Source organism: Nerophis lumbriciformis, linkage group LG33 (genome assembly GCF_033978685.3).
Source record: "Nerophis lumbriciformis linkage group LG33, RoL_Nlum_v2.1, whole genome shotgun sequence".
In the NCBI taxonomy this organism is placed as follows: Eukaryota; Metazoa; Chordata; class Actinopteri; order Syngnathiformes; family Syngnathidae; genus Nerophis; species Nerophis lumbriciformis.
In genome coordinates, this window is record NC_084580.2 from 21420052 (window position 1) to 21445154 (window position 25103).

A 25103-nucleotide genomic window follows, 5' to 3' on the forward strand; every position below is an offset into this window, starting at 1 on the left:
ATATATATATATATATATATATATATATATATATATGTATGTACAGGTAAAAGCCAGTAAATTAGAATATTTTGAAAAACTTGATTTATTTCAGTAATTGCATTCAAAAGGTGTAACTTGTACATTATATTTATTCATTGCACACAGACTGATGCATTCAAATGTTTATTTCATTTAATTTTGATGATTTGAAGTGGCAACAAATGAAAATCCAAAATTCCGTGTGTCACAAAATTAGAATATTACTTAAGGCTAATACAAAAAAGGGATTTTTAGAAATGTTGGCCAACTGAAAAGTATGAAAATGAAAAATATGAGCATGTACAATACTCAATACTTGGTTGGAGCTCCTTTTGCCTCAATTACTGCGTTAATGCGGCGTGGCATGGAGTCGATGAGTTTCTGGCACTGCTCAGGTGTTATGAGAGCCCAGGTTGCTCTGATAGTGGCCTTCAACTCTTCTGCGTTTTTGGGTCTGGCATTCTGCATCTTCCTTTTCACAATACCCCACAGATTTTCTATGGGGCTAAGGTCAGGGGAGTTGGCGGGCCAATTTAGAACAGAAATACCATGGTCCGTAAACCAGGCACGGGTAGATTTTGCGCTGTGTGCAGGCGCCAAGTCCTGTTGGAACTTGAAATCTCCATCTCCATAGAGCAGGTCAGCAGCAGGAAGCATGAAGTGCTCTAAAACTTGCTGGTAGACGGCTGCGTTGACCCTGGATCTCAGGAAACAGAGTGGACCGACACCAGCAGATGACATGGCACCCCAAACCATCACCCAACCATGCAAATTTTGCATTTCCTTTGGAAATCGAGGTCCCAGAGTCTGGAGGAAGACAGGAGAGGCACAGGATCCACGTTGCCTGAAGTCTAGTGTAAAGTTTCCACCATCAGTGATGGTTTGGGGTGCCATGTCATCTGCTGGTGTCGGTCCACTCTGTTTCCTGAGATCCAGGGTCAACGCAGCCGTCTACCAGCAAGTTTTAGTGCACTTCATGCTTCCTGCTGCTGACCTGCTCTATGGAGATGGAGATTTCAAGTTCCAACAGGACTTGGCGCCTGCACACAGCGCAAAATCTACCCGTGCCTAGTTTACGGACCATGGTATTTCTGTTCTAAATTGGCCCGCCAACTCCCCTGACCTTAGCCCCATAGAAAATCTGTGGGGTATTGTGAAAAGGAAGATGCAGAATGCCAGACCCAAAAACGCAGAAGAGTTGAAGGCCACTATCAGAGCAACCTGGACTCTCATAACACCTGAGCAGTGCCAGAAACTCATCGACTCCATGCCACGCCGCATTAACGCAGTAATTGAGGCAAAAGGAGCTCCAACCAAGTATTGAGTATTGTACATACTCATATTTTTCATTTTCATACTTTTCAGTTGGCCAACATTTCTAAAAATCCCTTTTTTGTATTAGCCTTAAGTAATATTCTAATTTTGTGACACACGGAATTTTGGATTTTCATTTGTTGCCACTTCAAATCATCAAAATTAAATGAAATAAACATTTGAATGCATCAGTCTGTGTGCAATGAATAAATATAATGTACAAGTTACACCTTTTGAATGCAATTACTGAAATAAATCAAGTTTTTCAAAATATTCTAATTTACTGGCTTTTACCTGTATATATATATATATATATATATATATATATATATATATATATATATATATAAAGACAAAAAGACAAAAGCAAACTAAAAATAAATATGCCTTCCCTCGTGCAGCCCTTTGAGACATTTCTGATTAAAGGCTATAAGTCAACTTTGCTTGATTGATTGATTGATTTCAGCTGCAATTTGCAGATGCAATTGTGACTGATTGCCATTACAATTCAGTAAAAGTCAACAGACGATAATGTCATACTTGCCAACCCTCCCGATTTTCCCGGGAAACTCCCGAATTTCAGTGCCCCTCCCGAAAATCTCCCAGGGCAAGAATTCTCCTGAATTTCTCCCGATTTCCACCCGGACAACAATATTGGGGGCGTGCCTTAAAGGCACTGCCTTCAGCGTCCTCTACAACCTGTCGTCACGTCCGCTCTTCCTCCATACAAACAGCGTGCTGGCCCAGTCACATCATATATGCGGCTTTTCACACACACATCAGTGAATGCAAGCATACTTGGTCAACAGCCATACATGTCACACGGAGGGTGGCCGTATAAACAACTTTAACACTGTTACAAATATGCGCCACACTGTGAACCCACACCAAACAAGAATGACAAACACATTTCGGGAGAACATCTCCCGAATTCGGAGGTCTCAAGGTTGGCAAGTATGTATAATGCTTGGCATTTTGTATGTTCTATCTTAGAATGTGGATTATTATTCACAGCAGCAGAGGCAGTAATTCGTAGTTTATGCAGCTTATGTTATTACTATAGTAATTTAAAGCCATTTGCAGTTCTGAAATGCTCCAACCGGGGAGTGCATAGCTCTTTAAACTATTACTGCTTTGCAACCACGTGACCTAAAGGCCGACCTTTTCCCAGATAGCGGGTGTCAGGTTCAAACACTGATGACATCTATTAAACAGGACAAGAAGCAAAGAATCAAGCAGAGACAGGATTCAATCTGGCTCAATTGAGGAGAAACGTGTCACCCACACTCTGGCGAAAGATTGTACGGGGGGGGGGGGGGGGGGGGGTATGTAAACAAGACAACCTCTTGTCTGTTCATTGGGAACTCAGAGAACGGAAAGTTTTTTGATAATCGACATACAATTTTTCTGACATTTCCCTCCTGTTTATCAAATAACTTCCCCATAATCTCCTCATCCCCATAACTTCTTCTTGCGATTTTCAGTTAATGGTTCATTTCCCTAGGACCAAGTTATGTAACTTTAACCTGCCCATTGTACAGCACTTTGGCTACCCCTGTGGTAAATTTTAAATGTTCTTTATAAATAAAGTTGATTTGATTTGATATGTTTACACTCAGAATTGAACATCAATTTTTTCCTCATAATTATGACATTTCTGGAAACAAATCAGGAACACCATCCAGGTAGGTATCCTCGTCATCAGATTCATCTTCCTTGTCGTCTACCAGGAAGTGCATCTGAACAGCTTTATTATCTACTGGGCTAATCGCTGTGGTAATCAGATGGTTAACCAGAGAACGCAGACAGGGAATACAACAACATCCACACAACGTCAGTATTGCTGCAAACACAGCCATAGATACTAGATACCAAAGACTTGCATTTGCCAAACACGTCCAACCACCCCTCCCACATAGATGTATCTATGCCTGAATGCTCTTTCAGTTTACCGTTAAGGGTGTGCAGGCCTTCCAGTGCTTTGGTCAGGCTACCTTCTGCATCAGTGTTGTATGTAAACAGCCATTGTTTTCGGTCACATTAACACAAAATGAAAAGATGCCTCGGGCTTGGGCTGGTCCTGGATCGAGCTTGGGCAGGTCTTGGATCACAATAGATAACCCCTCCCGTCTCCTCCCATCGTACACAGCGGAATTTTCCAAGCCTTTGTCTTGGTGCAACAAAGACAGCTTTCATCTGTTCACTGGGAACTCAGAGAACGGAAAGTTTTTTCATAATTTACATACAATTTTTCTGACAGTGGGTAAACCTTGAGAAAATAATATGTGTTCGCCATCGCCGATGAATGCATTTTATTTCTGATCACAAACGCCGATCCCCCCCTGCATGTATTTATTTTTAGTCCCACGGCTGACAAGCGGCTAGCAGCTAGTCATGTGTCTCCATAAATATAGCAAATAAACTGCATTTCATTGTATCTTAAGTGCCATTATTACTGCAGTACGAGGCTGAGCATATTAATGTTTTGAATACACAATATTATTACAAAACCCAAAACCAGTCAAGTTGGCACGTTGTGTAAATGGTAAATAAAATAAAAAAGAATACAATGATTTGCAAATCCTTTTCAACTTATATTCAATTGAATAGACTGCAAAGACAAGATACTTAATGTTCCAACTGGAAAACTTAGTCATTTGGAATTTGATGCCCGCAACATGTTTCAAAAAAGCTGGCACAAGTGGCAAAAAAGACTGAGAAAATTGAGGAATGCTCGTCAAACACTTATTTGGAACATCCCACGGGTGAACAGGCTAATTGGGAACAGGTGGGTGCCATGATTGGGTATAAAAGCAGCTTCCATGAAATGCTCAGTCATTCACAAACAAGGACGGGGCGAGGGTCACCGCTTTGTCAACAAATGCGTGAGCAAATTGTCGAACAGTTTAAGAACACCATTTCTCAACAAGCTATTGCAAAGGAATTTAGGGATTTCACCATCTACGCTCCGTAATATCATCAAAGGGTTCAGAGAATCTGGAGAAATCACTGCACATAAGCAGGAAGGCCGTGACCTTCGATCCCTCAGGCGGTACTGCATCAAAAAGCGACATCGGTGTGTAAAGGATATCACCACATGGGCTCAGGAACACTTCACAAAACCACTGTCAGTAACTACAGTTGGTCGCTACATCTGTAAGTGCAAGTTAAAGCTCTACTATGCCAAGCGTAAGCCATTTATCAACAACACCCAGAAACGCCGCCGGCTTCGCTGGGCCCGAGCTCATCCAAGATGGACTGATGCAAAGTGTAAAAGTGTTCTGAGGTCTGACGAGTCCACATTTCAAATTGTTTTTGGAAACTGTGGATGTGGTGTCAAAGAGGAAAAGAACCATCCGGACTGTTTTTGGAACAAAGTTGAAAAGTCAGCATCTGTGATGGTATGGGGGTGTATTAGTGCCCAAGACATGGGTAACTTACACAAGACATGGGTAACTTACACATCTGTGAAGGCGCCATTAATGCTGAAAGGTACATACAGGTTTTGGAGCAACATATGTTGCCATCCGAGCAACGTTATCATGGACGCCCCTGCTTATTTCAGCGAGACAATGCCAAAGCCACGTGTTACAACAGCGTGGCTTCGTAGTAAAAGAGCGCAAGTACTAGACTGGCCTGCCTGTAGTCCAGACCTGTCTCCCATTGAAAATGTGCGGCGCATTTTAAAGCGTAAAATACCACAACGTAGACTGTTGAACAACTTAAGCTGTACATCAAGCAAGAATGGGAAAGAATTCCACCTGAGAAGCTTCAAAAATGTGTCTCCTCAGTTCCCAAACGTTTACTGAGTGTTGTTAAAAGGAAAGGCCATGTAACACAGTGGTAAAAATGCCCCGATGACAAATATTTTGCAATGTGTTGCTGCCATTAACTTCTAAGTTAATGATTATTTGCAAAAAATACTTACTTACTATAATATTATTATCGTTAAGCTGTCAAGACCACTCACCATACATTTATAAATGTACAGTTAATACAAGGGATTGGTATCAGTATCGGTATCGTCTGGTCTCAATCACGGATGATCGGTATTGGAATTGGCAGCATAAAACCCTGATCATAACATCCCTAATATCTAGCAGTGCAGAGTGCTTATTGAAAATAAATCATAGCTTGTTCATTTCTCAACCTATTGTCATGCAGTTTACTTAATTGTGAACGTAAAAAAACATGTGATATTAATACAGTTTTGTTAAAGGCCTACTGAAAGCCACTACTACCGACTACGCAGTCTGATAGTTTATATATCAATGATGAAATCTTAACATTGCAACACATGCCAATACAGCCGGGTTAGCTTACTAAAGTGCAATTTTAGGTTTCGCGCGAAATATCCTGCTGAAAACGTCTCGGTATGATGACGTCAGCGCGTGACGTCACGGATTGTAGAGGACATTTTGGGACAGCATGGTGGCCAGCTATTAAGTCGTCTGTTTTCATCGCAAAATTCCACAGTATTCTGGACATCTGTGTTGGTGAATCTTTTGCAATTTGTTCAGTGAACAATGGAGACAGCAAAGAAGAAAGCTGTAGGTGGGAAGCGGTGTATTGCGGCAGGTGTTGTGCCGGATAACGCACCCCCGCCGTAGAATGCACCCCCTGACTGTTGTGCCGGATAACACAGCCGGTGTTTCATTGTTTACATTCCCGGAAGATGACAGTCAAGCTTTACCATTGGCCTGTGGAGAACTGGGACAACAGAGACTCGTACCAGGAGGACTTTGAGTTGGATGCGCAGACGCGGTACCGTGAGTACGCTTCCAAACATTTGATCGCTCGCCCGTACGTGCGTGCCGCTATGTGCATGTCACGTACGTAACTTTGGGGACTTTGGGGAAATATATGTGCTGTATGAACTTTGGGGAGGTGAACGGTACTTTGGGCTGTGGGATTGAGTGTGTTGTGCAGGTGTTTGAGTTATATGGACGGGAGGGGGGAGGTGTTTGTTATGCGGGATTAATTTGTGGCATATTAAATATAAGCCTGGTTGTGTTGTGGCTAATAGAGTATATATATGTCTTGTGTTTATTTACTGTTTTAGTCATTCCCAGCTGAATATCAGGTCCCACCCGCCTCTCACAGCATCTTCCCTATCTGAATGGCTCCCACTGCCCTCTAGTCCTTCACTCTCACTTTCCTCATCCACGAATCTTTCATCCTCGCTCAAATTAATGGGGAAATCGTCGCTTTCTCGGTCCGAATCGCTCTCGCTGCTGGTGGCCATGATTGTAAACAATGTGCAGATGTGAGGAGCTCCACAACCTGTGACGTCACGCTACTCGTCTGCTACTTCCGGTACAGGCAAGGCTTTTTTTATCAGCGACCAAAAGTTGCGAACTTTATCGTCGATGTTCTCTACTAAATCCTTTCAGCAAAAATATGGCAATATCGCGAAATGATCAAGTATGACACACAGAATGGACCTGCTATCCCCGTTTAAATAAGAAAATCGCATTTCAGTAGGCCTTTAAATAAATAAATAAAAAGATAAACAGGCTTTATGGCAGTCACGCTTCCATGACGTTAGACGGCAGCCACCCGGTGGCAGTATTGAGTACTGTTAAAGCTGAAAGGTAAATTGCAAAGAGGTTAGTATCAAATTTGTCTTTATTGCATACAATTAAATAATGCATAATAATAATACAGTTATATAAAGCGCAAACATACATCATACAATGTGTAAATTAAATGGTTGTCAACAGTGTACAGTTCATTGGCAATAATAATTTCCACAAATACATCTGCCAAACACCCATTTCCAAACTTGTTCACGTACGGTATACTTTATCATCAACATTACTTCTGTACACGTCTCTAGTCTACTCTAAAAATGTGAGAATAACTCCACCATCCATGTAGTCCTCAACCAATCCCTATGTCTGACATTAAGGTAAAGACTATTCCCAGACCAGCAGTAAATTATTCAAAAACTTGAATGACAGAAACAGCCGTAATTATGTTTCTATTTCTTAAACAAACCCCGTTTCCATATGAGTTGGGAAATTGTTTTAGACGTAAATATAAACGGAATACAATGATTTGCAAATCCTTTTCAACCCATATTGATGCCAGCAACACGTGACAAAGAAGTTGGGAAAGGTGGCAATAAATACTGATAAAGTTGAGGAATGCTCATCAAACACTTATTTGGAACATCCCACAGGTGAACAGGCTAATTGGGAACAGGTGGGTGCCATGATTGGGTATAAAAGTAGATTCCATGAAATGCTCAGTCATTCACAAACAAGGATGGGGCGAGGGTCACCACTTTGTCAACAAATGCGTGAGCATATCGTTGAACAGTTTAAGAACAACATTTCTCAACCAGCTATTGCAAGGAATTTAGGGATTTCACCATCTACGGTCCGTAATATCATCAAAGGGTTCAGAGAATCTGGAGAAATCACTGCACGTAAGCAGCTAAGCCCGTGACCTTCGATCCCTCAGGCTGTACTGCATCAACAAGCGACATTAGTGTGTAAAGGATATCACCACATGGGCTCAGGAACACTTCAGAAACCCACTGTCAGTAACTACAGTTGGTCGCTACATCTGTAAGTGCAAGTTAAAACTCCTATGCAAGGCGGAAAAAAACGTTTATCAACAACACCCAGAAACGCCGTCGGCTTCGCTGGGCCTGAGCTCATCTAAGATGGACTGATACAAAGTGGAAAAGTGTTCTGTGGTCTGACGAGTCCACGTTTCAAATTGTTTTTGGAAACTGTGGACGTCGTGTCCTCCGGACCAAAGAGGAAAAGAACCATCCGGATTGTTATGGGCGCAAAGTTGAAAAGCCAGCATGTGTGATGGTATGGGGGTGTATTAGTGCCCAAGACATGGGTAACTTACACATCTGTGAAGGCGCCATTAATGCTGAAAGGTACATACAGGTTTTGGAGCAACATATGTTGCCATCCAAGCAACGTTACCATGGACGCCCCTGCTTATTTCAGCAAGACAATGCCAAGCCACGTGTTACATCAACGTGGCTTCATAGTAAAAGAATGCGGGTACTAGACTGGCCTGCCTGTAGTCCAGACCTGTCTCCCATTGAAAATGTGTGGCGCATTATGAAGCCTAAAATAGCACAACGGAGACCCCCGGACTGTTGAACAACTTAAGCTGTACATCAAGCAAGAATGGGAAAGAATTCCACCTGAGAAGCTTCAAAAATGTGTCTCCTCAGTTCCCAAACGTTTACTGAGTGTTGTTAAAAGGAAAGGCCATGTAACACAGTGGTGAACATGCCCTTTCCCAACTACTTTGGCACGTGTTGCAGCCATGAAATTCTAAGTTAATTATTATTAAGTTTATGAGTTTGAACATCAAATATGTTGTCTTTCTAGTGCATTCAATTGAATATGGGTTGAAAAGGATTTGCAAATCATTGTATTCCGTTTATATTTACTTCTAACACAATTTCCCAACTCATATGGAAACGGGGTTTGTAGATGAGGACTCGCAAGAAAATGTATCGCCACAAATTAAGGCAGTTAAAAGGTTTTTCCTCTCCTGAGTGTGTCGTATCAAGTTGAATTTGACTTTTGAGAGAACCTTTGCCTGCAAACTGAACAACTGGAGGGTTTTTCTCCTGCGTGCGTTCTAATGTAGGACATCACTTTTCTCTTTCCGATAACCAATCTGAGCAATTTATTATTATATAAAAAAAAAAAAACACACACTGAACAATGAAGTTATTCTACTGTGTGTGTTCTCATGTGGGAGAGCAACTTTATCCTTTGAGAGAACTTTATACCGCAAAATGAGCAACAGAAAGGTTGTTCTCCCGTGTGTGTCTGCATGTGTCGAGTCAAATCGGAGCTTCGAATAAAGCCCTTTTCACAAACTGAACAACAAAGTAATTTATTCTCTGTGTGCGTCTTCATGTGTGATCGCATATTACTTTTGTTGGAGAATCTCTTACCGCACGCCGGACAACCGAACGGTTTTTCTCCAGTGTGCGTTCTCATGTGATTCTTCAAGGTGGACTGCCGAGAAAACACGTTGCCACAGAGTGAGCAGCTAAGTTTTTGTCCGGTGTGCGCGCTCATGTGCGACAGCATCGTTTCCCTTTCAGAGAACTTTCTACCGCAGTTTGAGCAACTGAAAGGTTTCTCCCCGGTGTGTGTCCACATGTGTCGGGTCAGATCACAGTTTCTAAAAAACACCTTGGCGCAAACGGAGCAAGCAAATGTTTTTTCTCCCGTGTGAGTTCTCATGTGAGATTGCATGTTGCTTTTGTTGGAGAATTTCTTACCGCAGTGTGAGCAGCAAAAAGGTTTCTCTCCGGTGTGCGTTCGCATGTGATTCTTTAACGTGGACTTCCGAGAAAACTCGCTACCACATAGTGAGCAACTCGGGGGTTTTCCTGCGTGTGATTCCATATTTACATTAACGCGCGACGTGTTGTCAGCTTGTGATCCTCCACAGTGGTCTCCCTCGGCTTCTGTCGTCATGTGTTGTGTTGAGCTGCTGCTTGGTGACTCCGCCCGTCTGTTTTCCTCACCTGGACTGTGATGAAGCTGTGAGGACTCAGGTGGTTTTTCTTCATGGTCTTCTATCTTCACAGTGACAACAGTCAGTGGAAACTTGGTGAGATCCTCCTCCTCCTGCCCGAGAAGACACTCTCCCTCCTGAGTGATCCAGAGTTCCTCTTCTTCCTCTTTTATCTGAGGGGAATGTGGATCCTCCTGCTTCCAAGTGGAGCTCCCCTCCAGCGGCTGAGGGGCGCATGCTTCTTGACGTCCAAGCCGTTGCTGGGAGTCTACAAGACAAATAAGAATAGACAAGACATTTAATGTTTTTTTTTTGTTGCAAATAATCATCAACTTAGAATTTAATGGAAGCAACACATTGCAAAAAAGTTGGCACAGGGGCATTTTTGTTACATGGCCCTCGCCCCATCCTTCCTTGTGAATGGCATGGAAGCTGCTTTTATACCCAATCATGGCACCCACCTGTTCCCAATTAGCCTGTTCACCTGTGGGATGTTCCAAATAAGTGTTTGACGAGCATTCCTCAACTTCCTCAGTCTTTTTTGCCACTTGTGCCAGCTTTTTTTGAAACATGTTGCAGGCATCAAATTCTAACTGAGCTAATATTTACAAAAAGATAAGTAAGTATCTTGTCTTTACAGTCCATTCAATTGAATACAGGTTGAATAGGATTTGCGAATCATTGTTGTGGGGGGGGGAGATGTTGTCAGCGCTGCCTGCAGGAGCAAAGGTCACCGCCTCTGTCCATGGTGCTGAGGACAGAGCACCATCAGTGTGGCAGTGCTGACGGCGAGACACAGCTGGCAGGTGATTAGATTTCACAGGTGTTAATCTAATCATCTGTTGTGTTTAACAGTAAGCGGCCGGGAGCAGAGAGAGAGAAAAAGAGAGGATACGGACTTCACTGAAAAGTCGCGTTCTGCTGGAGAAAGACTTTGTTAAAACAATTGATCATTAAAACCTTGCTAAAACCTGCACGCTTGGCTCTCGTGCCGTGTCTACAGTGGAGCTGCGAGGAAGCGACTTCCACATTTTTATTCTGTTTTTATTTACCATTTACACAACGTGCCAACTTCACTGGCTTTGGGCTGTGTACTATTTCAGTAGGACGAAAGCAATTGGATTTCTTCCACAGCCTGCAAGTCTCGCGTTTTCTCTTGGCCCCTGAACTCACCAGACAAATCAACAAACTTAGAACCCAAACAAGAGACTTGTGTTCACTGAGGTGAGCTTGTGGTTTTCTACAAAAAAAAAAATCACTGACCAGAATGAAACATTGTTTATTGAGAAAGTATCAAAATGACAAAAAATTTAAAACCAAACAAACTTAAAATAGACCTTTTAAAGGGGAACATTATCACAATATCAGAAGGGTTAAAACCATTAAAAATCAGTTCCCAGTGGCTTATTTTATTTTTTGAAGTTTTTTTCAAAATTTTACCCATCACGCAATATCCCTAAAAAAAGCTTCAAAGTGCCTGATTTTAACCATCGTTATATACACCCGTCCATTTTCCTGTGACGTCACATAGTGATGCCAATACAAACAAACATGGCGGAAAGAACAGCAAGCTATAGCGACATTAGCTCGGATTCAGACTCGGATTTCAGCGGCTTAAGCGATTCAACAGATTACGCATGTATTGAAACGGATGGTTGTAGTGTGGAGGCAGGTAGCGACAACCAAATTGAAGAAGAAACTGAAGCTATTGAACCATATCGGTTTGAACCGTATGCAAGCGAAACCGACGAAAACGACACGACAGCCAGCGACACGGTAGAAAGCGAGGACGAATTCGGCGATCGCCTTCTAACCAACGATTGGTATGTGTTTGTTTGGCATTAAAGGAAACTAACAACTATGAACTAGGTTTACAGCATATGAAATACATTTGGCAACAACATGCACTTTGAGAGTGCAGACAGCCAATTTCAGGGCTGTCTGCATTTAAATGTTTTTAAGCTAAATTATTGGTAAACACAGTTTATGTATAATAATTTACGTAAAACCACGAGTAATGAATAAAGTTTTCATCAATTAATATATTCTGTAGACATACCCTCATCCGCTCTCTTTTCCTGAAAGCTGATCTGTCCAGTTTTGGAGTTGATGTCAGCATCTGCTTTGAGCATACTTGCCAACCCTCCCGAATTTTCCGTGAGACTCCCGAAATACAGCGCCTCACACGAAAACCTCCCGGGACAAATATTCTCCCGAAAATCTCCCGATTTTCAGCGGACCTGAGTGAGGACAGCCTTTTTTTCAGACGAGAGGACAACAGGGTGACAAGAACTAAATCATCCAGATTAGAGATAATTTGTATTATTATGTTTATCTTACCTAAAAATAAATATATTTATTAATTTAAAAAAAAACAACTAAATACATTTTTACTATATTTTGCTAAAAACATCAAAATTAATTGTATTTTTATTTGTATTTTTTCTGACTCCTTATTACATCCAGCCATAGAATTATACATCAAAATAAACATATTTGAAAAAATTAATTTTAAATTATAATAATTCATTTAAAATGACCATATTTAATTATTAAAATAATTGCTTGTTTATCAACAACTTTAGCATTTTATTCATTACATTTTGAAGCTCTCAGAAGCCAAGTTATGTTGTATTCATGTAAGTTTGAAGTATCAATTATCTAAACAGTTTTGTTTGCATATTTTCAGGATGTAGATATATATATATATATATATATATATATATATATATATATATATATATGAAATACTTGACTTGGTGAATTCTAGCTGTCAATATACTCCTCCCCTCTTAACCACGCCCCGCCCCAACCCCGACAACGCCCCCCCCCACACATCCCGAAATCGGAGGTCTCAAGGTTGGCAAGTATGGCTTTGAGTGTCGCAGGATATCCACACATTCTTGCCATCTCTGTCGTAGCATAGCTTTCGTCGGTAAAGTGTGCGGAACAAACGACTGACCATTTCGTTGGCTTTCCCCACAGCCTCGTATTTTGAACACATTTGTCCAATTTCTTGCCACTTTGGCATCTTTGGGCCACTGGTGCAACTTGAATCCGTCCCTGTTCGTGTTGTTACACCCTCCAACAACACACCGACGAAAGTGAGAAAATGGCGGATTGCTTCCCAAGAGCGAATAATAGAAAGGCGTTTAATTCGCCAAAATTCACCCATTTAGAGTTCGGAAATCGGTTAAAAAAATATATGGTCTTTTTTCTGCAACATCAAGGTATATATTGACGCTTACATAGGTCTGGTGATAATGTTCCCCTTTAAGAAATGTATAGACAAAACATAAAAACGACTGCAGACGCAGAATCATAAATGACAGCACAATATTTGGCTTGCAACAGGAGATCAACTGCAAAACTAAACCTATATAAAATGTGTGTTATGAGACCCATCCATTTTCTACCGCTTGTCCCTTTAGGGGTCGCTGGAGCCTATCTCAGCTGCATTCAGGCGGAAGGCGGGGTACACCCTGGACAAGTCGCCACCTCATCGCAGGGCCAACACAGATAGACAGACAACATTCACACTCACATTCACACACTAGGGACCATTTAGTGTTGCCAATCAACCTATCCCCAGGTGCATGTCTTTGGAGGTGGGAGGAAGCCGGAGTACCCGGAGGGAACCCACGCAGTCACGGGGAGAACATGCAAACTCCACACAGAAAAATCCCGAGGCCGGGATTGAACTCAGGACTACTCAGGACCTTTGTATTGTGAGGCACATGCACTAACCCCCGTACCACCGTGTTATGAGACATCACAGATAATAAAACACCAAAAAAAAAAAAAAAACAACAGTCCATCAATGCACAAGCAAGTCCAATATTTTCCTCCATGGCTTACCGTATTTTTCGGAGTACAAGTCGCACCGGCCGAAAATGCATAATAAAGAAGGAAAAAAAAACATATATAAGTCGCACTGGAGTATAAGTCGCATTTTTGGGGGAAATGTATTTGATAAAACCAAGAATAGACATTTGAAAGGCAATTTAAAATAAATAAAGAATAGTGAACAACAGGCTGAATAAGTGTACGTTATATGAGGCATAAATAACCAACTGGTATGTTAACGTAACATATTATGGTAAGAGTCATTCAAATAACTATAACATATAGAACATGCTATACGTTTACCAAACAATCTGTCACTCCTAATCGCTAAATCCCATGAAATCTTATATATCTTGTCCAGTGGTTCTTAACCTGGGTTCGATCAAACCCTCGGGGTTCGGTGAGTCGGGCTCAGGGGTTTGGCGTAGGTCGAGACACACCCGACTCATCGTGTAAATACAAACTTCTCCCTATTGTCGTATTACGGATACGACAACAGCAGAAGTCAGACTGATTTGCAGGTGTGTAATTTGTTGTGAGTTTATGCACTGTGTTGGTTTTGTTCTTTTGAACAAGGTGATGATCATGCACGGTTCATTTTGTGCACCATTAATTAGTTGCTTATTAACATGCAAATTAGTAACATATTGGCTCTTAAATAGTCATTATTAAGTACTTATCAATGCCTTATTCGGCATGGCCTTATTATAACCCTAACCCTCTAACCCTAACCAAATAACTCTAAATTAAGTCTTTGTTACTTAGAATATGTTCCCCTAGTGTCCAAATAAATCCAAATTTAGTCTTTATTACTTAGAATATGTTCCCCTAGTGTCCAAATAACTCTAAATTTAGTCTTTATTACCTAGAATATGTTCCCCTAGTGTCCAAATAACTCTAAATTTAGTCTTTATTACTTAGAATATGTTCCCCTAGTGTCCAAACAACTCTAAATTAAGTCTTTGTTACTTAGAATATGTTCCCCTAGTGTCCAAATAACTCTAAATGTAGTCTTTATTACTTAGAATATGTTCCCCTAGTGTCCAAATAACTCTAAATTAAGTCTTTGTTACTTAGAATATGTTCCCCTAGTATCCAAATAACTCTAAATTAAGTCTTTGTTACTTAGAATATGTTCCCCTAGTGTCCAAATAACTGTAAATTAAGTCTTTGTTACTTAGAATATGTTCCCCTAGTGTCCAAATAACTCTAAATTAAGTCTTTGTTACTTAGAATATGTTCCCCTAGTGTCCAAATAACTCTAAATTTAGTCTTTGTTACTTAGAATATGTTCCCCTAGTGTCCAAATAACTCTAAATTAAGTCTTTGTTACTTAGAATATGTTCCCTTAGTGTCCAAATAACTCTAAATTAAATCTTTGTTACTTAGAATATGTTCCCCTAGTGTCCAAATAACTCTAAATTAAGTCTTTGTTACTTAGAATATGTTCCCCTAGTGTCCAAATAACTCTAAATGAAGTCTTTGTTACTTAGAATATGTTCCCCTAGTGTCCAAATAACTCTAAATGAAGTCTTTGTTACTTAGAATATGTTCCCCTAGTGTCCAAATAACTCTAAATTAAGTCTTTGTTACTTAGAATATGTTCCCCTAGTGACCAAATAACTCTAAATTAAGTCTTTGTTACTTAGAATATGTTCCCCATACTAAAGTGTTACCATAAACATATAACTTTGTCTTGAATTTGAAAAGAAAAAACATTTTATTTGTCACTAAAGAAGGGTTCGGTGAATGCGCATATGAAACTGGTGGAGTTCGGTACCTCCAACAAGGTTAAGAAACACTGGTCTAGTCTCTTCCGTGAATGAGCTAAATAATATTATTTGATATTTTACGGTAATGTGTTAATCATTTCACACATAAGTCGCGCCTGAGTATAAGTCGCACCCCCCGGCCAAACTATGAAAAAAACTGCGACTTATAGTCCGAAAAATGCGGTAATTAATTCATGTCTCATCCAGACGTAAAGAAATGATGTGCCTCAATACTTTTGTACTTTTACTCCTTGCCAGATGTTTTTGGATTTTAGCCACAAAACCTTTAGAACACACGGACATATGTGCTGATGAAGGTAAAAAAACAAAAAAACAGCGGCCATATTGAATGTTTGCGCGCCATGCGAAAACTGGACATCCTCGAGTTCATCTGGTTGCAACCCATCAATTGGGTTTCATCAGAGTGGGACTAGGGATCGTGTTCTGTGCCCTGGAGGTCTTGGCCTACAGGTGGACGCTGTTGTTGAGTGCGCAAATGGTGCAACATGCTCAACATCTCAATTTTGGCTTGCTGCCTGGTGTCGTGATTCAGGTCATTGAGGAGCGGGACAAGACTCAGGGCAAAATGATAAGACTCATCCAGTGACGTCTCCGGTCTTGAAGGTGGCTTTTGCAAAATGTTTAAAAGTCGCTCTTCCACACTTGCCGGATGTGTCCGAGCGCCGCTCCTCTTTGTCCCCACTGATGATGACCCGCGATCGTTTGGGCTGCGGGACCTGTGCGGCCTGTCCCTCTTCCCAGGGTTAGCACCTTCCGTCACCAGTGGTGCCGGTGGCTCGGATGGAGGTCTCTGAACCTCAGACACCCCAGCACTGCCACAGGACTGGTCATCTGACCCACATACAGACAGTGGGGTCGATGATCTCTCCTCCTCCCCCGGTGGACCACTCAGATAGCTTTTGAAACTAAAACAAGACAAGATAGATCATGCAGATCTTTTAAATCAGGAATTTTGTCCCTTCAACAATCTACCATGTTTTCCGGAACATAGAGCGCACCGGCATATAAGAAGCACCCACTAAATATGAGGGGAACAAATATTTTCCATATATAAGCCGCAAATAGAAACGTTACGAAATGAGTTATTTACACAGAAATGTTTATTTACAAACCTTAATTGATTCCAAACAGTGTCTGTAACACGGCAGTAAAACGGCTGATCAAACAAAACAGAAGTCATCGTCATGAAATCTAAGTAAGATTAAAGGCCTACTGAAATGCGATTTTCTTATTCAAACGGGGATAGCAGGTCCATTCTATGTGTCATACTTGATCATTTCGCGATATTGCCATATTTTTGCTGAAAGGATTTAGTAGAGAACATCGACGATAAAGTTCGCAACTTTTGGTCGCTGATAAAAAAAAGCCTTGCCTGTACCGGAAGTAGCAGACGATATGCGCGTGACGTCACAGGTTGTGGAGCTCCTCACATCTGCACATTGTTTACAATCATGGCCACCAGCAGCGAGAGCGATTCGGACCGAGAAAGCGACGATTAGTTTGAGCGAGGATGAAAGATTCGTGGATGAGGAAAGTGAGAGTGAAGGACTAGAGGGCAGTGGGAGCAATTCAGATAGGGAAGATGCTGTGAGAGGCGGGTGGGACCGGATATTCAGCTGGGAATGACTAAAACAGTAAATAAACACAAGACATATATATACTCTATTAGCCACAACACAACCAGGCTTATATTTAATATGCCACAAATTAATCCCGCATAACAAACACCTCCCCCCTCCCGTCCATATAACCCGCCAATACAACTCAAACACCTGCACAACACACTCAATCCCACAGCCCAAAGTACCGTTCACCGCCCCAAAGTTCATACAGCACATATATTTCCCCAAAGTCCCCAAAGTCCCCAAAGTTACGTACGTGACATGCACATAGCGGCACGCACGTACGGGCAAGCGATCAAATGTTTGGAAGCCGCAGCTGCATGCGTACTCACGGTACCGCGTCTGCGCATCCAACTCAGAGTCCTCCTGGTAAGAGTCTCTGTTGTCCCAGTTCTCCACAGGCCAATGGTAAAGCTTGACTGTCATCTTCCGGGAATGTAAACAATGAAACACCGGCTGTGTTATCCGGCACAACAGTCAGGGGGTGCATTCTATGGCGGGGGAGCGTTATCCAGCACACCTGCCGCAATACACCGCTTCACACCTACAGCTTTATTCTTTGCTGTCTCCATTGTTCATTGAACAAATTGCAAAAGATTCACCAACACAGATGTCCAGAATACTGTGGAATTTTGCGATGAAAACAGACGACTTAATAGCTGGCCACCATGCTGTCCCAAAATGTCCTCTACAATCCGTGACGTCACGCGCAGGCGTCACCATACCGAGACGTTTTCAGCAGGATATTTCGCGCGAAATTTAAAATTGCACTTTAGTAAGCTTGTGTTGCAATGTTAAGATTTCATCATTGATATATAAACTATCAGACTGCGTGGTCGGTAGTAGTGGCTTTCAGTAGGCCTTTAAATATCTCAAATAAGGGTGATATTTGCTTATTTTCTGTCTGATAAGATAATTCTTCTCACTAAGCAGATTTAATGTTAGAGTGTTTTACTTGTTTTAAGGGTTTAGGTCCTAAATGATCTCAGTAGGATATTACAGCTTGTAGCTGAGATTGTATGACCTATATTGAGTAAAACATGCTTGAAACTAGAATATCAAGTGTTGCAAAGCTGTGTCATCAACACTCACAAGTATAAAACTGCTTTTTTAAAGTAATAATTTCTTACTTCAAGCATGAAAAAAAAAATCATGATGCCGAGCGCATATCATTAAGCCAAGATAATGGCACTAGCATTTGCTTAATTTAAGAATATTTTTCAACATATTGAGCAAAAAGGTCTCTTTTTTTTCTACCAAGAAAAGTACACTTGTTATTAGTGATAATATACTTATTTTAAGGTATTTTTGGGTTCATTGAGGTTAGCTAATTTTACTTGTTTTGGAAAGTCTTGACAAGCCGGATTTTCTTGTTCTATTGGCAGATAATTTTGCTTAGTTCAAATAAAATACCCCTCATTTTCGCATTTTGTTTTCTTGTTTTTGAAAACAGACTTTTTGCAGTGTAGATGCGCAAACTAGCTCTCCAATCAGCTAATCAGACTCAATAACTCCACGGTGAAGTGAATTATATTTATATAGCGCTTTTCTCTAGTGACTCAAAGGACTTTACATAGTGTAACCCATTATCTAAGTCAGTGTTTTTCAACCACTGTGCCGCGAGATACAGTTTGCTGTGCCGTGGGAGATTATCTAATTTCACTTAAAAATATTTTTGCAAACCGGTAATTATAGTCTGCAAATGATGTGCTGTTGTTGAGTGTCGGTGCTGTCTAGAGCTCGGCAGAGTAACCGTGTAATACGCTTCCATATCAGTAGGTGGCAGCCGGTAGCTAATTGCTTTGTAGATGTCGGAAACAGCGGGAGGCAGGGTGCAGGTAAAAAGGTGTCTAATGCTTTAACCAAAAATAAACAAAAGGTGAGTGCCCCTAAGAAAAGGCATTGAAGCTTAGGGAAGACTGTGCAGAACGAAAATAAAACTGAACTGGCTACAAAGTAAACAAAAACAGAATGCTGGACGACAGCAAAGACTTACTGTGGGGCAAAGACGGCGTCCACAGTGTGCATCCGAACATGACCTGACAAGCAACAATGTCCCCACAAAGAAGGATACAAACAACTGAAACCTTCTTGATTGCTAAAACAAAGTAGATGCGGGAAATATCGCTCAAAGGAAGACATGAAACTGCTACAGGAAAATACCAAAAAAAGAGAAAAAGCCACTAAAATTGGAGCGCAAGACAAGAACTAAAACACTACACACAGGAAAACGGCAACAAAAAGGCCAAATAAGTCAGGGCGTGATGTGACAGGTAGTGACAGTACACCTACTTTGAGACAAGAGCTATAGTGATGCACGCTTGGTTATGGTTTAAAGTCATATCCAACAATTGCGACAATTACTTTTTACTGTCAACTGAGTTTCTTTTGGTGGTGTGCCCTCTGATATTTTCAACGCAAAAAATGTGCCTCGTCTCAAAAAAGGTTGAAAAACACTAAGTTACTTGGCACTCAGCATCAAGGGTTGGAATTGGGGGTTAAATCACCAAAAATGACTCCCGGGCGCAGCACCGCTGCTGCTCACTGCTCCTTTCACCTCCCAGGGGGTGAACAAGGGGATGGGTCAAATGCAGAGGACAAATTTCACCACACCTAGTGTGTGTGTGACAATCATTTATGTTACATTTAAACCAGTGTGGGTGGCACTGGGAGCAGGTGGGTAAAGTGTCTTGCCCAAGGACACAACGGCAGTGACTAGGATGGCGGAAGCGGGGATCGAACCTGGAACTCTCAAGTTCCTGGCACGGCCGCTCTACCAACCGAGCCACGCATGGTGACATTTTAGGTGAATTTACTGAGGAAACGATACACAAATAATAGTTAACAATACTAACACGGACACTCGTAGATGCGTTAGCATATTAGCTGATGCAGAAATATGCATGAAAACACTCCTACACACATCACACATGGGGCGGTTTAGTAAGTAACACTGTTACAAATATGCGCCACACTGTGAACCCACACCAAACAAGAATGACAAACACATTTCGGGAAAAAAAATCCGCACCGGAACACAACAGAACAAATACCCAGAAGCCCTTGCAGCACTAACTCTTCAGGGACGCTACAATTTACACCCCCCGCTACCCTCTACACCTCAACCCCCCCCCCCCCCCCCAACCCCGCCCACCTCAACCTCCTCATGCTCTCTCAGAGAGAGCATGTCCCAAATTCCAAGCTGCTGTTTTGAGGCATGTTAAAAAAAAATAATGCACTTTGTGACTTCAATAATAAATATAGCAGTGCCATGTTGGCACTTTTTTCCATAATTTGAGTTGATTTATTTTGGAAAACCTTGTTACATTGTTTAATGCATCCAGCGGGGCCTCACAACAAAATTAGGCATAATAATGTGTTAATTCCACAACTGTATATATCGGTATCGGTTGATATCGGAATCGGTAATTAAGAGTTGGACAATATCAGATAGTGCCATGTTGGCACTTTTTTCCATAACTTGAGTTGATTTATTTTGGAAAACCTTGTTACATTGTTTAATGCATCCAGCGGGGCATCACAACAAAATTAGGCATAATAATGTGTTAATTCCACGACTGTATATATCGGTATCGGTTGATATCGGAATCGGTAATTAAGAGTTGGACAATATCGGATATCGGCAAAAAAAGCCATTATCGGACATCTCTAGTTTTAGTTAAATTCCTCTCCAAGGTTTCTCATAGTCATTCACATCGACGTGCCACTGGGGTGAGTTTTTCCTTGCCCTTATGTGGGCTTTGTACCGAGGATGTCGTTGTGGCTTGTGCAGCCCTTTGAGACACTTGTGATTTAGGGCTATATAAATAAACATTGATTGATTGATTGATTGATATTGTAAAATTTACAAACTTTGAATGAAGAAACCGTACGAGTAGAAAGGAAGGAAACTAAACACCACTTCTACTTCCAGTTGAAAGCACTAAACGGAAGGACATCGCAGCACCTGCAGTGAGTGAACTCGTCCAAAAGATGGCGCCATAGCAAAACAATAAAATACCTTCTTTTTTTAAAAATATTTGTATCAGCTAAGAAAAGCTGGTAGCTGCACCGTTTTATAAGCCGCAGGGTTCAAAGTCTAGGAAAAAAGTAGCGGGGGCTATTGTCCGGAATTCATGGTAGTTTATTTGCTAGGTTTAATTTAAAAAAATATATATATTTTTTTTTTAACTTAACAAATAGTTGGTTCTATTATTCTTTACATACCTTCTTGGCTGGATGTAAGGCACAAGGAAGGACATGATGTCTGCATATTTCCACTCCTTCTGAGGGCCTCCTGCTGATCCACTGGCAACTGACTTTTTCCGGCTCTTGACAAATGAATCCCTCAGTGCCCTCCATTTTGCCTTGCATATATTAACTGAAAGAAAGTGGACATGCAGGTTAATAAACCTTCATAGGTACTTGACTTGCTGATCAGTCTGGCCTGTGTCACACCACTCTCTGCATGTGGTGTGGAGCCATTGAGAAACCACGGATGGAGAAACCACTACTTAGACCGACCCCAGACGCTTGGAAGGAGGTGGTAAAATACTTCTATGAAAAATGGAACTTCCTGACTTGCCTGGAAGCACTTGGCATTCAGGCACCACCACTGACAGACAACCAATACTTTTCTACCCAAAAATTTTTTTCCATTGTACTTTTGGCACTTGCGGACGCAGATCCAAATTCAAGGTCATTCAGTTGGGAACAAGCAACGGTGGGATCAGCTTTGGGGAGAGGAACCCTCCTTCATGTGCCTGTCGGAGCCCTCTATTTAACAAAACAATAAATACGGCTGCAGTTTTAAAGGGGAACATTATCACAATATCAGAATGGTTAAAACCATTAAAAATCAGTTCCCAGTGGCTTATTATATTTTTCGAAGTTTTTTTCAAAATTTTACCCATCACGCAATATCCCTAAAAAAAGCTTCAAAGTGCCTGATTTTAACCATCGTTATATACACTCGTCCATTTTCCTGTGACGTCACACAGTGAAGCCAACACAAACAAACATGGCGGAAAGAACAGCAAGCTATAGCGACATTAGCTCGGATTCAGACTCGGATTTCAGCGGCTTAAGCGATTCAACAGATTACGCATGTATTGAAACGGATGGTTGTAGTGTGGAGGCAGGTAGCGAAAACGAAATTGAAGAAGAAACTGAAGCTATTGAGCCATATCGGTTTGAACCGTATGCAAGCGAAACCGACGAAAACGACACGACAGCCAGCGACACGGGAGAAAGCGAGGACGAATTCGGCGATCGCCTTCTAACCAACGATTGGTATGTGTTTGTTTGGCATTAAAGAAAACTAACAAATATGAACTAGGTTTACAGCATATAAAATACATTTGGCAACAACATGAACTTTGAGAGTGCAGACAGCCCAATTTTCATCAATTAATATATTCTGTAGACATACCCTCATCCACGCTCTTTTCCTGAAAGCTGATCTGTCCAGTTTTGGAGTTGATGTCAGCAGGCCAGGGAAGCTAGGGTCGATAGAGGGTTTAGCTCGCTCGTCTGCGGGAACAAACTGCCGCCATCGCTTGCCGTGCTACCGAGGTCCTTTGTCCCTGAATTGCTCACACACTCCGGCAGATTCAATGGGGGTCTGGCGGCAGATTTCTTTGAGACTTTATCGTTGGAAATGCATCTGCTTTGAGTGTCGCAGGATATCCACACATTCTTGCCATCTCTGTCGTAGCATAGCTTTCGTCGGTAAAGTGTGCGGAACAGACATTTATTTAATAATACCACCTTAACATTTGACAACCAAACAATTACAGAAGGCGAATCAGTAAAGAATCTGGGTATTATCTTCCACCCAACTCTCTCGTTTGAATCACACATTAAGAGTGTTACTAAAACGGCCTTCTTTCATCTCCGTAATATCGCTAAAATTCGTTCTATTTTATCCACTAGCGACGCTGAGATCATTATTCATGCGTTCGTTACGTCTCGTCTCGATTACTGTAACGTATTATTTTCGGGTCTCCCTATGTCTAGCATTAAAAGACTACAATTGGTACAAAATGCGGCTGCTAGACTTTTGACAAGAACAAGAAAGTTTGATCATATTACGCCTATACTGCATATACCTTTATATACATATATATATATACCTATACTGGCTAACCTGCACTGGCTTTCTGTGCACTTAAGATGTGACTTTAAGGTTTTACTACTTACGTATAAAATACTACACGGTCTAGCTCCGTCCTATCTTGTCGATTGCATTGTACCATATGTGCCGGCAAGAAATCTGCGTTCAAAGAACTCCGGCTTATTAGTGATTCCCAGAGCCCAAAAAAAGTCTGCGGGCTATAGAGCGTTTTCTATTGGGGCTCCAGTACTATGGAATGCCCTCCCGGTAACAATTAGAGATGCTACCTCAGTAGAAGCATTTAAGTCCCATCTTAAAACTCATTTGTATACTCTAGCCTTTAAATAGCCCCCCTGTTAGACCAGTTGATCTGCCGTTTCTTTTCTTTTCTCCTCTGCTCCCCTATTCCTTGTGGAGGGGGGGGGGGGGGGGGGGGGGGCACAGGTCCGGTGGCCATGGATGAAGTGCTGGCTGTCCAGAGTCGGGACCCGGGGTGGACCGCTCGCCTGTGCATCGGCTGGGAACATCTCTGCGCTGCTGACCCGTCTCCGCTCGGGATGGTGTCCTGCTGGCCCCACTATGGACTGGACTCTTACTATTATGTTGGATCCACTATGGACTGGACTCTCACAATATTATGTCAGACCCACTCGACATCCATTGCTTTCGGTCTCCCCTAGAGGGGGGGGGTTACCCACATATGCGGTCCTCTCCAAGGTTTCTCATAGTCCTTCACATCGACGTCCCACTGGGGTGAGTTTTTCCTTGCCCTTATGTGGGCTTTGTACCGAGGATGTCGTTGTGGCTTGTGCAGCCCTTTGAGACACTTGTGATTTAGGGCTATATAAATAAACATTGATTGATTGATTGATTGAAACGTCCAATTTCTTGCTACTTTGGCATCTTTGGGCCACTGGTGCAACTTGAATCCGTCCCTGTTGGTGTTGTTACACCCTCCGACAACACACCGACGAGGCATGATGTCTCCAAGGTACGGAAAACAGTCGAAAAAACGGAAAATAACAGAGCTGATTTGACTCGGTGTTTGAGAAAATGGCGGCTTGCTTCCCGATGTGACGCCACGTTGTGACGTCATCGCTCCGAGAGCGAATATTAGAAAGGCGTTTAATTCGCCAAAATTCACCCATTTAGAGTTCGGAAATCGGTTAAATAAAATATGGTCTTTTTTCTGCAACATCAAGGTATATATTGACGCTTACATAGGTCTGGTGATAATGTTCCCCTTTAAGAGTCCAAGGGCTCAGGGGCCGGACATTGTAATTTAGATTTTTGTCAGAAAATGCCTCTGCAGGTTTTAGTTAGAGATGTCGATAAATGCTTTAAAAATGTAATATCGGAAATTATCGGTATCGGTTTCAAAAAGTAAAATGAAAGACTTTTTAAAACGCCGCTGTACGGAGCGGTACATATCCGGTGAAACGCGGACGTAGGGCATACTTGCCAACCCTCCCGATTCTCCCGGGAGACTCCCGAATTTCAGTGCCCCTCCCGAAAATCTCCCGGGGCAACCATTCTCCCGATTTCAACAATATTGGGGGCGTGCCTTAAAGGCGCAATATTGCCTTTAGCGTCCTCTACAACCTGTCGTCGGGTCCGCTTTTCCTCCATACAAACAGCGTGCCGGCCCAGTAACAAAATATATGCGGCTTTCACACACACATAAGTGAATGCAAGGCACACTTGATCAACAGCCATACAGGTCACATTGAGGGTGGCCGTATAAACAAGTTTAACACTGTTACAAATATGCGCCAGAACCCACACCAAACAAGAATGACAAACACATTTCGGGAGAACATCCGCACCGTAACACAACATAAACACAACAGAACAAATACCCAGAATCCCTTGCAG

The 25103-nt window shown here is 41.8% G+C and overlaps 2 protein-coding genes across 4 annotated transcripts in view; both read right to left on the reverse strand.

Moving 5' to 3' along the window:
• The window catches only part of LOC133575749 (uncharacterized), a 314457-nt gene that overhangs the window by 89243 nt on the left and 200111 nt on the right, over positions 1–25103 (reverse strand). The gene's annotated exons all lie outside the window — the stretch shown is intronic.
• The window catches only part of LOC133575685 (uncharacterized), a 462851-nt gene that overhangs the window by 53712 nt on the left and 384036 nt on the right, over positions 1–25103 (reverse strand). For all 3 annotated transcript variants that reach the window (XM_061928425.1, XM_072912150.1, XM_072912149.1), the window contains one exon: positions 9863–10120. In XM_061928425.1, the coding sequence (XP_061784409.1) occupies positions 9863–10120 (258 nt within the window). The remainder of the gene's footprint in view (positions 1–9862; positions 10121–25103) is intronic.